Source organism: Lineus longissimus, chromosome 13 (assembly GCF_910592395.1).
Source record: "Lineus longissimus chromosome 13, tnLinLong1.2, whole genome shotgun sequence".
Taxonomy (NCBI): domain Eukaryota; kingdom Metazoa; phylum Nemertea; class Pilidiophora; order Heteronemertea; family Lineidae; genus Lineus; species Lineus longissimus.
The window spans coordinates 2,032,416-2,049,763 of record NC_088320.1 but is presented as its reverse complement, the minus strand read 5'-3'; the positions used below and the strand labels follow the sequence as shown (position 1 = coordinate 2,049,763).

General features: G+C 41.7%; 1 protein-coding gene across 1 annotated transcript in view; it reads left to right on the top strand.

Moving 5' to 3' along the window:
* The window catches only part of LOC135497618 (uncharacterized), a 66,982-nt gene extending 51,151 nt beyond the window's left edge, over positions 1-15,831 (top strand). Inside the window, exons 93-120 of the mRNA XM_064787422.1 lie at positions 255-380; positions 868-990; positions 1,387-1,530; positions 1,830-1,952; positions 2,171-2,299; positions 2,839-2,955; positions 3,071-3,193; positions 3,458-3,580; positions 4,089-4,211; positions 4,842-5,090; positions 5,277-5,402; positions 5,815-5,934; positions 6,268-6,387; positions 6,627-6,743; positions 7,265-7,402; positions 7,610-7,741; positions 7,955-8,070; positions 8,309-8,444; positions 8,726-8,845; positions 9,782-9,895; positions 10,210-10,332; positions 10,536-10,751; positions 10,906-11,013; positions 11,781-11,903; positions 12,198-12,350; positions 12,685-12,909; positions 13,555-13,781; positions 14,068-15,831. Of these exons, the coding sequence (XP_064643492.1) occupies positions 255-380; positions 868-990; positions 1,387-1,530; positions 1,830-1,952; positions 2,171-2,299; positions 2,839-2,955; positions 3,071-3,193; positions 3,458-3,580; positions 4,089-4,211; positions 4,842-5,090; positions 5,277-5,402; positions 5,815-5,934; positions 6,268-6,387; positions 6,627-6,743; positions 7,265-7,402; positions 7,610-7,741; positions 7,955-8,070; positions 8,309-8,444; positions 8,726-8,845; positions 9,782-9,895; positions 10,210-10,332; positions 10,536-10,751; positions 10,906-11,013; positions 11,781-11,903; positions 12,198-12,350; positions 12,685-12,909; positions 13,555-13,781; positions 14,068-14,142 (3,869 nt within the window). The 3' untranslated portion in view covers positions 14,143-15,831. The remainder of the gene's footprint in view (positions 1-254; positions 381-867; positions 991-1,386; positions 1,531-1,829; positions 1,953-2,170; positions 2,300-2,838; positions 2,956-3,070; positions 3,194-3,457; positions 3,581-4,088; positions 4,212-4,841; positions 5,091-5,276; positions 5,403-5,814; positions 5,935-6,267; positions 6,388-6,626; positions 6,744-7,264; positions 7,403-7,609; positions 7,742-7,954; positions 8,071-8,308; positions 8,445-8,725; positions 8,846-9,781; positions 9,896-10,209; positions 10,333-10,535; positions 10,752-10,905; positions 11,014-11,780; positions 11,904-12,197; positions 12,351-12,684; positions 12,910-13,554; positions 13,782-14,067) is intronic.
* The last annotated feature ends 1,517 nt before the right edge of the window (positions 15,832-17,348 follow it).

Genomic DNA, 17,348 nt, shown 5'->3' with positions numbered 1-17,348 from the left:
TATGTTATTTCTAACATTAATAAGTGTGCTAATGGAAATATACAAGAGTTATACAGGCTATGTATGTTATTTTAAACATTGATAAGTGTGCTAATTGAATTACATACAAGAGTTATGCAAGTTAAGCGTATCATTTCTAAAAATCGTGTTCAGTGGAATGAATATTGACGTTACATGTTCAAATGTAAAGTTTGTTCATATATTATGTATTTACAGTCTTTCTGGTTGTAATTTTTTCTTCTGTTATTCCCAAGAACCAAACCCTTGCGATGCTAAACCAAAACCGTGCTTCAAAAATGAGGAATGTTCTGAAGAAAAGGGAAAGGCTGTGTGTGCTTGCAAGGAAGGACTTGAGAAAAACTCCACGGGAAAATGCGCTCGTAGGTCTTATTTCAATTTTTTAAATCGGTGCACAGAAGGCGTTTGTTTAATGTGTTTCAAGAAAGCTCACAGGTAACAAGGTGAAGCTCTCAGCAATAGAGGCAATTCTTTACCGCTCCCTTCCCCATTTTCAAAAACAAACTGATATTTCTTTCGTTTTTTCACTGTTTTTGTATCACGTCTTTTCCATCGTCAGTGATCATGTCCCGCAAACCATACTCGTTCATTGAAATCGATCCTCCTGCAAGCAGAGTTGGAGGTTCAGCAATATTTGTTGGAAGAAGTTTAGTTCGGGTGTAATGAATGATCAGATCCCAGGCAGTAGCAGTGAGCTGTCATTCACGCACATCATCCGTGCCTTTTGTTGGACCACATGTTTCTGGGTAAGTTAGGTTGTTACCTGTGGTGCCTCAACTATAGTAAGGTTTAGGAATGATTCTTTAGCAATGTTCATCTTTAAACATGTTCAAAACTATTGCCTTGCAGCTGTTAATGAATGTGCAAATGGGACTGCAAACTGTGACCCTAATGCTGACTGTATTGATAAGTATTTTGGCTTCGAATGTAAATGTAAGAAGGGATTCACTGGCAATGGAACGAAGTGCGACGGTGAGTATGGACGTATGTCATTGGCTGACCTTGAATGTATTGCTGTCTTCAGGCTTTGGGGCGTATGGGTTCAAATCTAAAAAAGTAAGCTTGAAAAAGTATGACCTTCTTCATGGCTTTAGGATGTTAGAAATTGGGAACTTTAACGGCCCCATTAAACCCTTACTAAGCGGAATGGACTTTTATTGATAAGTTTTAGCAGTTTTGAGCCAACAGGAAGCTGATCACGTGAGCTTGGATCTGGGTCACATTGCATAACATTTCGTCGTAGTCTTTCAATAAAGTGCAGAAGAAGTTATCTCCAAACTAATGATGTTTACTACGATGAGTCCCAATAAGGATGTAGATGGCCGATATAGGCCATACAGATAGGAAATCCTGGTATGACCTTTTCAGATATCAACGAGTGTGACCCGAGCACACCTGAGGGTGGTGGTGGCGGATGTGACAGCACTGGTGGTGTATGCGTCAATACCCCTGGAGGCAATTTTTGTACCTGTGACAAGGATTTAAAGGAAGGCCCGAACAGCTCCTGCGAAGGTAGATTTCAAGATATTCTTACTTCAAGGGCTGATTTGCTGGAAAGCATGGTGATTTGGTAATTGAAACCCGTTTAAGTGCGTCGGCATCTTTCTCTGTACGGTTTCTCTACGAATCCGGATGATATTTCGGTTTATTTGTTTGTTTTCATTTACTGATCATGTGCCAAGTTTAAATGAAAAATATCCCGAAACAAACTAACTTCGCAAAAAATCAAAAAGAATGTACCTAAAATATTTCATGTGCGCGTCCGAATTGGTGCCGGTAATGGTGACAAATAATTTGTATCTGTATTTTAGGTAACCCCCTTTGCGATAAAGATAATGGTGGATGCGATGGGAATGCCAATTGTACGGACGGTCAAGGTCGATCCGTATGCGTATGTAAGGAAGGATTTGATGGTGATGGAAAGAACTGCACGGGTAAATAAACATAGTTTCAGGAAGTTTTGCCGATTGGTACAAAAAGCAAAATGGTGATTTATCTTTAAAAGGAAATGGGCGCCTGGTCCTCAGTCTAAAGGTTCATAAGTGCAACACTAGGCAGCTTTCCTAGCTGTCAACAGCAACTGCTTTAGGGATGGTGTCATCTTAACTGTTTTGATAAAAAATTGTCTTGTCATGTATCTGTACTTTTTCAGACATTAACGAATGTGCACTCAAGCAAGATGAATGTTGGGGTACACGAACCTGTAAAAACAAGGAGGGTGGGTACACGTGTGACTGTAAAGAAGGCTTCAAGGAGAACACTACCACCAAAGAATGCGAAGGTAAACGTTTGTAAATATCTTGGCCGGGTCTATTTGGCAAGCCGCTCGCCGAACAGGCATCTTTTTTTGTCCTGTTTGGAGAGCCGCTTGCCAAACAGCACTAAAAAGCCACCCTGTTCGGCCAGCCGGGCTTGCCAAACAGGTAAAAAAATCTACCCTGTTTGGTGAGCTGGAGACTTTACTTTGATATTAATGAGTTCGGCTCTCCATTCAGAAAAAGTCGCTGTTTGGTGAGCCAGGCTTGCCAAGTAGTCACTTCCAAATAATATTTTCAAAACTCATGCGCATTTAAGCTGTATTGACAAAGTGATTAAAGCGTTCACGTTATCAATGCAAAGAAACTCTCATTGACTCTTAAGTTTATAGACGTTTTAAAAGAATCTGGGGTTCATGTTTGAGAGACCGAGCAGATATGAAATTTGGAAAAAAGACAATTTCATTTCAATAGTAGCATTATAATGACTTATGGCGAATGCTACTGCTTATCCGATTGAGCATCAGGGCCCCGATCATTGCATATTTCTTCTTCTACTTCGCAGATATTGATGAGTGTGCAGAGAAAACTGACGACTGCAAAGGGAATTCAACCTGTGTTAATCTTCAGGGCGACTTTGCCTGCGTGTGCATGCCTGGCTTCAGGGGAGAACCATGTGAAGGTATTGTAAATGTGTTTAATGCATCTTTTTCGTTTTTGTTGCACAGAATGTTTGCATGTGACATTCAACTTTGATGTCACTTGCATGATATATCCGTTTATTTATCATTTTTCAGACATTGATGAGTGCAAAGAGGACATTCACCCATGCAGTGAATACGCCACCTGCACAAATACAATTGGTAACTGCACATGTGACTGCAATCATGGCTACAAGGGAGATGGAATAATCTGCGAAGGTGAGTATATTGCTGGAAACCGTGTGGGCGTTTTATTTTTGTGAATTTCGCGAATAACCTAACTTTTGCTAAGAGAATTAATATCGCGAGAACATATTTGTGATTTGGAAAAAAAATGAAGAAATATTGTAATCCACAATGAATTATACTGTGAACATTCTTATTTTCATGAAATTTGTGCAAATTGCAATAGAACTAGAAAGAAAGGAAGGTATAGATACTTATTGGTTTTGCTGAAAACAAGTTTTTCCTTGCAAATTACAGAGGAGGACGAATGCAGGCTTCCATCAGACTGTGATACCAAAACCAGCTTCTGTAAAGTCAAGGATGGCCAGGACATATGCGCCTGCAAGGCCGGGTATAAAAAAGTGGGAGACAAATGTGTTGGTAGGTATAGATGTGTTCTTTTTGATTTGAAAACAACCTTCTCTGACCATGTGCTGTACTGGAGCAGGTATTGCGATTCAGACCCGTCAGGTGTGTTTTCGTTCCAGGAGTCTTAAAATATATATCAGGGCCAGGTTGCTCAAGGAACAAAACTTGTCTTGAACAACCAGACCCTGGTGTTCGAGTAAGATGCATTTTTTTATTGACTACCAGTTTTAATACACAATACATATATATCTTATTCTTTAGGCCGGGTCTATTTGGCAAGCCGCTCGCCGAACAGGCATCTTTTTTTGTCCTGTTTGGAGAGCTGCTTGCCAAACATCACTAAAAAGCCACCCTGTTCGGCCAGCCGGGCTTGCCAAACAGGTAAAAAATCTACCCTGTTTGGCGAGCTGGAGACTTTACTTTAATATTTATGAGTTCGGCTCTCCATTCAGTACAAGAAAAAGTCGCTGTTTGGTAAGCCGGGCTTGCCAAGTAGTCACTTCCTATTCTTTACTTGCAGATAAAAATGAGTGTGTACTGAAGAAGGACAAATGCCATCCCAAGGCCAGCTGTAAGAACAAGGAGCCAGGGTATTCATGTACATGTAAAGAGGGATACAAGGGGGATGGCTTCAACTGTGTTGGTAAGTATATTGGATAAATGAAAATAGGAAAATGAATAAAATAACAATCTGAATATAAGTAATTCTGTTTTACTCATATCCATTCTATCGTAAAGCCATGAGTATGAGTGTGTTACGACAAACCTCATCTACATCAAACGTACCACTGAAACTAAACTGACCATTGAAACCATTGAAAATAAAAATAACCATTGAAACCAAATTTACCACTTAAACCAAATTTACCATTGAAACCGATGAAACCATTGAAACCAAATTTACCATTGAAACCAATGAAACCATTGAAACCATTGAAACCAATTAAACCATTGAAACCAAGTTTATCATTGATACCGATGAAACCATTGAAACCATTGAAACCAATGTAACCATTGAAACCAAATTTACCATTGAAACCAAATTTACCATTGAAACCGATGAAACCATTGAAACCATTGAAACCAATGAAACCATTGAAACCAAATTTACCATTGAAACCGATGAAGCCATTGAAACCAATGAAACCAATGAAACCATTGAAACCAAAGTAAGCACTGAAACCATTGAAACCAATGAAACCATTGAAACCAAAGTAACCACTGAAACCAAAGGCTCTTGCATGTAGTCACCCTTCAACCTGTCCACTTCCAGATGTTGATGAATGCAAAGAAAAGAAGGACAACTGCCACGCAGATGCCAAGTGCAAAAACAACGATGGGTCCTTTAAATGTAAATGCAAGAGAGGATTCACAGGAGACGGTGTCAAGAAATGTGACAATGACAATGAGTGTGATAAGCTCAAAAGTCCCTGTTCACCTAATGCCAAATGCAAGGACAAGCCGGGATCATTCACTTGCAAATGTAAAAAAGGCTACAGAGGTGACGGCAAGAATTGCACTCGTAAGTTATTGTTGTGTTTTGTATACTGTGAAATTCTCTCTCGGAGGCTCAAACTTACGTCTCCCTACATTTGGTCGAACAATAAAATGTTAATTTAATTCTAATTTTGGTAATTCCCATACTCCAAAAACAGTACACATCCCTGTAGTCATCTCGAATCGGATCGATCTTTTCTCAATGTTTCAGAAATTAACGAGTGTGATGAAGGCCCGCATGACTGTGACGTTCTAAATGGAAAATGCAAGGACCTTCCTGGGTCATTCGAATGCGAATGCAATCCTGGATTCACAGGCGATGGAAAGCGCTGTAAAGGTCAGTCGATACGATAATACTCATCTAAGATGGTGCCCTTCCATGCCCCCACATCTTAAGAGATTACCTCGACCCTCTACCTAATGATTTGGATTATTGGCCTTATTCTGCAATGACCGAATACAGCGTGGTGGTTCACTGGGGTAACAGAGAAGGTTCGCCCCAACGGCAATGCTGCCGTCTTCGATGACAATGCGTTTAAGAGAAAATTAGAAAGAATACTTTGAGGATGAGGTTGCTGCAGGGCATGCAGGGTCGACCTAATACAGTGGTACATGCCTGCTGGACAGGATGATGGTGCCCTATTTGCAAAAGAAACTTAATCTCAACTTTTCTACTGTCGTAACCAGGTAGAACGTTTGTCTTTAATATTTCTGCAAATATGAACTCTCTCCTTGTGTGTTTACGGCAGATATCAACGAGTGTGACTTGCCTGATAGATGCCCACCAGAGTCTAAATGTATCAATGGCAGGGGCTCATACACGTGTCAATGCAACATAGGATATGCTCTTGTAGGAAACTCATGTGACGGTAAGCATGGTTGGGGCAAAGAACAACTATGGCATTATCTTGGTTGAAACCGATACATTTGTAACAAACATTCGAGGCCCTGATGATCATTGTTTTTCAAATGTAACTCTGACTCTTCGAAATAAGCCCGGCCAGTATTTTAAACAAGAAGGGAGCAGAGTAAATTTAATTACCAAATAACCGCTGGGGCCATGTGCTGTGGAATGAATAAAAGCACTTCGAGTATGGCGACCTTGCGAGGCGCTACATGTATGTCAATATTCTATTCTATATTCTAGTCTAGTTTGCTAGTTCCTCGTATCTCAAAACAGAAAAGCTATGTCTATTTTCCAGATATTGATGAATGCGAGGGAAAGCCGTGCGACTCCACGGCCAAGTGTAGGAACACGCAGGGCTCATTCAAGTGTACCTGTCCCCGAGGGCACTGGAAGACGCCATCAGGGAAATGTGTTGGTAAGCATGAAAACCATGAACGAAAACATTAATAACTTATCTTTTGTTTTCGAAAGACACATCTTAAAAAATACGACAAATTTGTCTTTATAACTCGAATGACGTCTTTGTAATTCGAATGACCTTTTTAATAATTCGAATGACTTATCTTTATAATTCGAATGATTTCTCTTTAATATTCGATAATTCGAATGAATTATCTTAACAATTCAAAATTGTTCTGTGCTTTTCTCTTGTAGATATCAACGAATGTCTTAAATACACGCCATGCAATGGAAAAAAATGTCACAACACACCTGGATCATATGAATGTGTCTGTGAAAACGGATATGAGCAAGCCGGGATATACTGTGTTGGTAAGTCCGGTTTAAAGATTTAGCTAAGTGAAAAAAGATCATTGTGTTGATATTTTCGTAATGAATTTATTATGATGTTCGGGCCCGGAACCTGGGGTCCGGACCCCCTCTCCTTCTCTCGGTGAACATCAGTTTTTCACTTCTCACATGCTCTTGATTATTCAAAAGGCCGGGTCTATTTGGCAAGCCGCTCGCCGAACAGGCATCTTTTTTTGTCCTGTTTGGAGAGCCGCTTGCCAAACAGCACTAAAAAGCCACCCTGTTCGGCCAGTCAGGCTTGCCAAACAGGAAAAAAATCTACCCTGTTTGGCGAGCTGGAGACTTTACAACACATTAGCCAATCAGAGAGCTCTCCATTCAGGACAAGAAAAAGTCTCTGTTTGGGAAGCCGGGCTTGCCAAATAGTCACTTCCTATTCAAAAACTGTCTTCCATCGATGAATCTACAGAGTTACGTATTTTCATTCGGGGAACTGAACACTATGGCAAAAAGTTCACTTTACATCATCAACTTTATTGCAGATGTTGACGAGTGTGAAGACGATCCATGCATAGTAGGGGAGTGCATCAACCAGCCTGGCGGATACCGATGCAAGTGCCCAGGTGGCTTCCTGGAGGTCCGCAAAAAGGAAAATGGTGTACTCAAGTCCGCATGCAAAGGTAACTTTAAGCTTCCTCACAGAGCATGTTCTGTGGGTAAAGAAAATTCAGAAAAGACTGACAATTTTATATCGCCGTTTCAATCTATTTCCCTCAGAATTGCGCCGTTGTTATGTACTAGTCGGACTGCTGGAGTAACAAAATAACACTTGAAGTCATTTGTAAGATACCTACCGTTTATAATCCTTTTTTTATTATCATTCACAGATATTAATGAGTGTATCCAGACTGGCCACAATCCTTGCGGAAATAATGGGACGTGTAGGAACACGCAAGGCCATTACAGATGCCGATGTGATAAGGGATTCTTCTTTTCAGCGAGGCAGGGAAAATGTATTGGTAAGTTGCAAAACTGTCAGTTCGCGCCTCTGAACTATTGGAATTTGTAAAATTTTTACGATGACGAAATTCCTTGAGGTGCTGAAAGGGAATCGAAGTATGAATTGAATGAAATGCATTGGCCTCGACCCGCACTCATGTTAATGCGGTCAGATCTTGAAAGGTTTCTTTTAATACATATGTCGCCAATTTTTGTCTTGCACCTTTTTTTAGACATCGACGAATGCAGACTTCCAGAAATCAATCTACGGTCCGCTAAGTGCGAGAACGGCAAATGCACAAACACAATTGGGAGTTACACATGTGATTGCTTATCTGGTTACACCAAGGTAAATTCAGTTAAATAATGAGAAATGCGCACATCAAAGAAAAAAAAACCACTTCTCCAAGAAAAAAAACACCTCTCCTCCCATTTACGAAAAGACAGTTCCTCCGGTGGAGGCCCGGTTTGACTGACTGGATTTCATCATCAATGATTAATTGGTTTTGTGAACATTGCTGATCTCAGCTCCCGGACGAATATCACTTATAATTGATAAAAAACCCAGATATTTTTACTTACACCAGGTTGATGGCAAATGTGTTGACATTGACGAATGTAAGGAGAAACCATGTGACCTGGCTGCAAATTGCTACAATACTGACGGTTCATTCTATTGTATTTGTACGGAGAATTACGCCGGTGATGGCCGCTACTGCGAAGGTTTGTACTCGCAAGACTCCGAAACGTGACGCATTCTTCACTTGTCGATCAATTCATTCTTGATTATTTACTGATGAATGATGGTGATAACAGTTTAGCTATAGTAAATAAAACAGGTTGAGTATTATTCCCTTCCTTTTTTGGAAGGTTAATGGATGAAATCAACGTAGGTTAACCAAACGTTATGATTGCTTACTAAGTGTTCACGTGGAACTCACTGTCCAGGTTCTTGACTCGACCTGTATATATGGCTTTGCTGTAGTCGTTCCTCTCACTTTCAGATACCAATGAGTGTTCAGTGCCAGACACTTGTCCCAACCCCAAAGGCTCAACGTGCGTCAACGAGATAGGGGGCTACACATGTACTTGTAACCCTGGATACGCTGGTGATACTTGTGATCGTGTGTATTGCTAACTTACATAACTGGGTCTAGGTGTCCTTGCACTCAAATCCTTGTTGATTGCTCAGAACTGACATGCATGCATAAAAACCCTAACGGCCAAGCTAGAAAGCACTAACGTTTTGAACGACCGATTAGCCATGTTTATGATAGACCACCAGCAGGCCGCAGTGGCGCTACCGTATTCACCAACAGAACACTGGTATGAGCATCAATTCATACGTCTTCATACTATAAGTGACCATTGCGACATAGAGCGACTGCTGTTAATCAAGTGCCATTTACTCAAACAGTTCCTCAATACACGCATGGTTTTAATACTAGCAAAGAGGAAAATTGTTTTGCATCTTTAAAACTTGAAAAGCTACTGCGTGCTCCTATAATCATTAGAGAGTGTCATGTTCATCTCCTGATAATGTTTCTTATGAATTCACTTAGCCAATATTGTAACAGGGCCAATTTTAAAGGCCACTTTGAAACTGGAAATGGCACAGATGGCACAAAAGACGCCATTCTGTCCAGCGTGGTCGTGGAATGAAAAGCAGAAAAATATATCCATTTACAACGGCTTCATGGCATTGTGGGTAAGATGGTAGGGATCAACTGGCTAGGGTTCCTAGTTCGAACCCGCGTGAGGAATTCTTTTTTTTTTCACGCGAGCATCTCTGTGACCTTTCTCGTCAATGAACTTGTTGCTTGTGTAGTCGAGTGAGACCAGTCGGTGGGAGTCTATCATGTTTCAAGTGCAGTTGGTCGTTTGATGGTCGGGCGTTTGTGTTTTCCTAACTTGGCCGTTAGGGTTTTATGCATGTGAAGTCTTATGAACTCATTAAATGATATAAGACAACGTTTAAATAAATGACTTGTCAAGTTGATAACAAGTAGATAACTTGTCTTGAACAACCGGGCCCTTAACTTCTCAGTTCTACCCTCCAGCAAAAGATGAGTGTGCCAATGTCAATTGCACTCAAAACGCCTACTGCATCAGTCAAGTGATGGACAGTTATCAATGCCGATGCAACCCTGGGAGTATAGCCCCGTCCTGCATGGGTAAGTAAGCTAAAGCTGGGGGCAAATTGTGTCTCCTACATTCTGTAAAATGCTCAAATAATCGGAAACATTAGTAAGGAGAAGTGGTGTTGTAGGCCCTGTTTGCAAGAGGATCTTTACAGTAGCAAAAAGTATATCCATGTACGCACCATCCATATCTCTATTGGCGTATACCTGTGTATATCCAGGTGGGCGCGGCACGGGCAGCGTCCGGGAAGTTCATCTAGCGATCCCACCAGCTTGGGATTCAGTTCTTCTCCCTCCGACAATACGATTCTAACCTCGTTTTTTTTTCATTCTATCACTGTGAACAGATGCGGACGAATGCAAGAGCAACATTGACAACTGTGACATTAATGCAGAATGCTCAAATACCAACCCCTATTTCAAATGTAAATGCAAATATGGCTTTGATGGAGATGGACGGAACTGCAAGCGTAAGTCCAGTGTAAACTAGATATGTGGTACGATACTGCAGTTTTGTTTTGCTCTAGGCTACAACTTAGTTTTGAGCGTCACTTTTTCGAAACCATTATATTTACCTCATGTACACCTACATCATTTTCACTCTAGTACTTTCAATCGACAACCTGTATTTTGACGTTTTTGATCATCACGTGTCGCTGTCTTATTCGTTTAGCTCAATGCCGCCCAAGTCTGTGCAAAGCGCCCAAACGCTGCGTGCTTAATGACGGAGTTCCAAGCTGCGTGTGCACCTGCACTTCGAAGGGTTGCATGGCATCTGGCGAAGTGTGTGGCACGGATGAACAAACGTACCTGTCCTACAAGGAGCTGGTGATTAAGTCTTGTGAAGCAGGCAACAGGGTTAAGGTTCTACATGAAGGTTACTGTGCAAGTAAGTTGAGGTTTTTAAAAATATTCTTGTTACCTTTTACTTTAATTTTGCGCGTATAAAAATGTACGAGAACAAAGACTGAATAAATATGAAAAAACTGAAGAATTTTCGAAATGTTTACACTTTATCACCATCTTCTTCTGTCTATTCCAAGGAACTTGCAACGACATTCAGTGTCCTGAAAGGAAAGAATGCTACTACGATGAGATGAAACGTCCAGGTTGTCGCTGCCCTGCCTGCAACCATGAGGACAAGATCTCAGGTACAGGCCCTGTGCAGGGTTGGCGTAAAAAAAACGGAGTGGTCTAATGGGCAGAGACATGTATTCATCCACGACCGGAAGCTTATCAAAATGTCAAGTTGTGGTAAATACATGGCTGGGATGGACCAAATTGGAATTAATTCTCAATCTGTGGCTGATTCTTAATCTACAGAGTCGGGCCATCACAGAAATATGCTTTTTGATAATATATTTAAGAAAATGTGGTCTCACTGGTCAGTTTAGAACTTGTACTTTGACAGGGCCATATCAATGCGCCAGTGACGTTTTGATGGATATGGTGTACGGAAATCTCTTTTTCTCAGGCAATCGGTATTGGAATGTTTTTAAACTTTATTACGCTATTGGCAAAGGGTTCTTCTTGACACACATAAAATTTTGTACAGATTGATTGGTCCAATGTGTACTTTTTTTACCAAAACTTATGCACAACAATGTACACGTAATGTACACAGGTTTTAATAGAGGTCTCTGGCCTAATTCCAGTATTCCGTGATAGAAATAACTAATGTTGATCGACAGAGAATCTTTGTAGGTGAAAAATAACACCAAGATCATCCGATTTGGTCAGGTATATACATGTAGTGGAACAAGATTAGTCTGTCCGTTCTGTTTTCTTGCATTTCACATTGAAATTAATTTAAACGCCCACACTTGATAATTTCGCCTGTTTTTTTTTTGCTTTTTGGCAATCATTGCCGATGACCACTCATGAACCAGACTCTCATGTTTTCTCTTAATTGGTACAGGACCAGTCTGCACTAAACGAGGAAGAACTTTTAAATCTAAATGCGCGTTCAACTACAACAAGTGTAGCAAGGGAACCGATGACGAAATCGCCCATGATGGGCAGTGCACGACCAGTGGAAGGGGTAAGGGCCTGTGCTTCATGGACGAGAAACATGATATCTCGTGTTATTTCAAAGTTGGAGACAGTGGACTTGAGTTCCTTCGTTCTCTGCCCTGCGATAAAAAAAACCCAGCAATAACCAGTTGGAGCCACAAATGATAGGACTCTTTGTCAACACTCATCACAGCCACAAGTATATTATATGGGCTGCAACAGCGCTAGTAATCTCTAAAGTTGTTTTTAGGGCACTGAATGTTATTTAGCACGACATGTGAATGATCATGTAATATATTGACCGATTCCTTCATCTTCTTAGAATGCAAAGTAGGAGAGTGGACACGATGGACTCCCTGCACCATCACCTGTGGTAAAGGTCAACAGTCTAGGACCAGGGTCATCACCAGGTCTGGTCCGAACTGCCCGAAGTTAAAGGACATTAAGTACTGTTACAAAGATGTCTGCAATAACAGTAAGTATATACGATTGTATTGAGAATCAATGCCGATTTGCTTCGTACGAATAAATGACTTAGGCCCTCCATCTAATCCATCCAATTGGACATTTTTATAACAAGGGCTTGTTTTACTCATTTTCAATTATGAAATCTGATATCGTTAAATAATCTGGCCTGTCTAGTTTCTACGCTTTTGCGCATCAGTAGGCCCCTACTAACATTTTCTCGATATACAGATGAGCTGCGCCATGCAAATACCGTTTTGCTGTCATCATCGTATTATATACGTTTAGTTTTCCTTTAAATGACTGTTTCGTAACTAATATTATCATCATTTGTCTGTTTAAAGGTCCGTGTGCGAACCATACGTGCCCAGGATTGGAACAGATATGTGATATCAAGCGAGATGGAACGCCGGGTTGCTTTTGTCCTAATTGTACTGAAGAAGCAGATCAGGAAGTCTGCGCTAAATTGGGATCCAATAAGATGACATTTACCAGCATGTGCAAGCTGAGGCAGGCTTCTTGCAGGTTCCAAAAGAAAATCGTTGTTAAAAACCAAGGCCAATGCAAAGGTACATGTCGTCGTGGTCGTCGTCGGGGTCGTTGCGTTCGTGGTCGTCGTGGTCGTGGTCGCGGTCGTGGTCGTCGTGGTCGTGGTCGTGGTCGTCGTAGTCGTTGCGTCGTATTGTCGTGTTGCCGGTGGGGTGTTGATTATGTTTGGGTCTTCCTTTGTGGCCATTCCAAATAGCATCCTGGATAATCCAGAGTCAGTCGTATCCTATCCCCTCGCACACGTAAGCTCCGTCAATATAGTGCCGCGTGTTGGTCTGAATTTAACGATTCCGATGGCGGCTGTCTCTTTGCTCGGCTCCGAGACCCGTAGGATTAATCGCCACTTGTACATCAGTATCAAGCTGGCGAATGTTGAACATTGGTAGAAACTGCCTTCTGCTCTGGAGCTAACCATTGCAATAAGCTTTTGCATGAACCCTTTGAAGCCAACGAGTATCTATTGCTTGGGTACAACCTCAGGGTAAAACCGCTCAATCTGGTTCGGTTCCACAGAGAATCCTATTTTTATGCTTTAGTTTGTGAATGTAGTCGACAACGTAAGCTCTCGAACCAACCGTAGCAAGTGCTCGAAGTAAACTTCGTCATCATCCTCGCGATTGTGATTTTGCCGAACTTCTCGTGTTAATCATTTGCCTTCACTTTAGGTGAGCAACCCAAGTCTCCCTCATCCTGCAAGACGATGCCCAGATATCGCCCCTATCGGATGTACCACAATGGTGAAAAATTCATAAGCATGACGGTTTTTCGCGATGGCTACTGTGATGGAGGCTGCGGCAAAGAACTTGGGGTCTGTTGTAAGCCGTATAAACCAAGCGTGCAATATAGAAAATCTTATTTCATAGGCACGTCTGGTAAAGTCTATTATGCCAGAGTAAGTAGACATTAATTTTCAGAACATTTTCAGATACATGTATTATTAGTAAGTCCCAATCTGGCAATAAGTGGAGACACGGTCGTGTAAGACTGTGACGTCTGTAATCACGCTGTCGGATCAAAGACAAAATTATTTCTCTCGTAATATACGCGATATCTGATGTTTTCGTTGTTATTGTTATTCGTGAGTGATGCGGAACCTCACTGTCAGTATGCTGTTTTAAGGGCTAATGAACGTATGAATAGTATCACATGTATTATTTTCACTCTACATCTATTTTCAGTTTGGGTATTATTACGTCACGAGGTGTAAATGCATTGACACACGAAAGCCGCCCTCAAAGTCGGGTGCGCCTTGAACGCCTAAATGATTCGACCTGGGAGCGATGGCAAGGAAGTCATGTTCTGTTACATAAGAATCGACACAGGGAATGTGATGCGTCACGATTTTTTTTCCTTCTGATAGAAATATTGAATTCCTTTTTGAAAATTCCTTTTTAATTTGATTTTCTTAATCATCGTTGATCAATACTTTGAATAAATTATCATATATTGAAGAGAAGTATCGACGACACACTGAATAGTAGAAATAAAGGTTTATGACCTTCTGAAAAACCTTTTTGGCCAACACAATATTATGCACCCCGTATAGTTTTTTTCCGCCAAGTAGTTTTTCAGAATCACAAAAACAATTAAGAGTTTTTCATATCACTGAAAACCCGGCTGTACATGATGCATATCTGTAAAGGTTTTTGACAACCTCAAACAAACTTTTCTCTGGATTTAAATTGTGACGTTGTAAAGATTTCCTATGTAACAATACATTTTCCATTAATGAACTCCAAGAAATGGCTCGATGCAATCTGTCGATGGCTTGATGCTATTCGACATCAAAATATTTAGGTTTTTTTTTAGTTTTTAGTGGAAAAGACTCAGAGATACCGTTTTGCCCGTTTTTTTTAACCACCCTGTATTAATGTACATGTATGAAAGAAAGAAAGGTAAAGAAAAACGATTATTTGAACAGAGTAAGTCAATATTAGTTGTATGAAAGAATTATGTTTACTAATTAAAACGCCGAGGGGCGCGGGGCGCTACCGACAATATAGACAATTTAAACATACGGGCAATGGTTTTCTGTGTCTCTTTCCCCTGAGTACACTCCGGCAGATTTTTATTCTTACATCTTAGTTCCTAGTCATTGTTATTATCAAATGTCTTCTGCCGTTAAGAATGAAAAAGGTCGTCTTGATGCAAAGCTCCTTCTGAAGTTCGTTTGAAATAACTGCCATTGAACCTCCTTCCCAGGAAAACGAATCGCCGGAATTCGGACAGAAACACCACTATTTCTCATAACTCCAAGACACATTTGTGTCCTTTTACGAAATTTTACTTTAGCATTCAGTTTACCTGGGTTTATGATGTGTGCAGGTTATTTCAAAAGAACATGACGGTACATACACTTAAGGATGATATTTTAAAATGGGTATTCAGTAAACTCTCATTCTAAATTTCTCCTCTCAATTATAAGTCCCTAGTCTTTAAAGCTATCAAAAACATGCTACCGAAATATCATCCTGACGTAACTAGCGATTCTCAATAAAAAACCTGATCATATCAAATGACCTTATCTCTTGCCTGTTGTGATCGAGCAGTGAATTGGCTGTGTAATTTGACATTCACGTGAAGAAGTACATACTTGCAATTGTTTTAGCATTGTGTGGGACGGTGGCGAAGCTGCTAAATGACTTGCGTTTGTTGAAGAAAACACCCTAAGACTCATTGTTCGATCTTGACATCAGGCAAAGATCAGTTATTGTAGGCTATCATGCCTGACTGACTGAGTAGTTCGAAATATCTTGAAGTAATTAAATTCCAAACCTAAGGTATCATCCTAGTGTACCTACCAACATATGACGGTCGACCCCGGGCTTGTTAAGTATTTCATGAAGAGACGAAGGTTTGTCTAGATTTCTACGGTTGGATTGGCACAAGGAAACAGGGTCATTCAATAATAAGATAGAAAATAAAAGCGCAGTCTGCCTGAACTTGTAGATTCTTTCTTACTTCCTTGTCGAGCTGTTTTGGTAAGTTCATGACGTGATGAGGTTTTTCCGACCAGATGGATGAGACGTTGGGTGTCACACGATGGAGAAACCATGTTCCCCTTCTTAGCTCTGGTTGTTGCACCTGGCCCTCACGGCGGCCGTGGCAGTCGCACGTGGCCGCAGGCTAGACCTGTGCTGTCCCCCCCCCCCCCCCATCCTAACCCACCACCACCACCACCAGCTAATTTCCTCAGCCTCAGGGACCAAGCCAGATGCGCCTGCACCTTCTAGAGGTTCGAATATGTCCCACGCGGTGGAGCAGCTAGTCATGAGAGCAGCCGACACTGAGCCACCGACCGAGAAACGACCACCTGCCAAGGCTACCAAGATGCGAATGTAACTTTTCTAACCGAGGACGGTGATATTTATCAAGATTACCGGTAATTCCTTCTCTTACATAAGGAAGACCAAGTACATCTGCAGTTTCCTTGCCGTGTTTTAGCTAAAAGGCATCATTCTATACACTTGCAAGACGGTCAGCAGTCTGATTGTGACTGTCTCATCTCTCTGCCGGCAACACGGTGGAGGTGCCAGGTCCCAATCGACAGGTTGGGACTGTCTTCTCTCACATTGTTGGCAAGACGGTAGAGCTAACAGGCCCGATGAGTTTTTCTTTTGGCCGTCTCTCCCACCGTGTCGGCCCAAATTGGTCTGACTGTGTTTGTCTTTTCTCTTACAACGCGACAAGACGGCGGGGCTGCTGCCAGGCCGATTAGGTCTGGTTCTGATAACCTTGTCTCTCTCCCAGTGTTGGCAAGACGGTCGAAGTGCCAAGCCCGATTCGGTCTGGTTGTGACTGCCTCATCTCTCTCGCCGCCTTTGCGAGTAGGAAGAGAGACCAGGCACAAGTTAGTTGGCTATGACTCGGACTCACCAGTCTCTCTTAGCATACATTGGCAAGACGGCTGTGGCCGTGCGAGACCCAATTTACAGTCTAGTTGTGACAATCGCATCTCTCTTACCATGCTGGCAGCCGTTGGAGATGCGAAGCCCTTTAATTCGGTAAACTTATGGCGAAGCAATGGAGGTGCCAAGCCCATTCGATCTGGTTGTGACTATCTTATCAGTCTCACATTATTTACGGCGATCTGCTGGAGGTACCAGGTCATAATCGGTCTGGCTGTGTGACTGTCGCACCCCTCTCACCGTATTAGCGAGGCAGTGGAGGTGACAGGCTGCTCTGGTCTCGTTGTGACTGTCATAGCACTGTCAGTCTGTTTGGCTAGACGGTAGAGGCAACAGTTCCGATACGTTTATGTTTTGGCTGTCTCTCGGTCGAGGTGTCAGGCCTTATTCAGTCAGGTTGTGACTGTCTCATCTCTCTCGCCGTGCCGGCAGCCGTTGGAGATGCCAGGCCCAATCTTCAAACTGTGACAATCTTATCTCTCATAATGCTGGCAAAACGGTGGAGGCGCCAGGCCCAATTCAGTCTCACAATACGTTTGAGCTTCCGAATC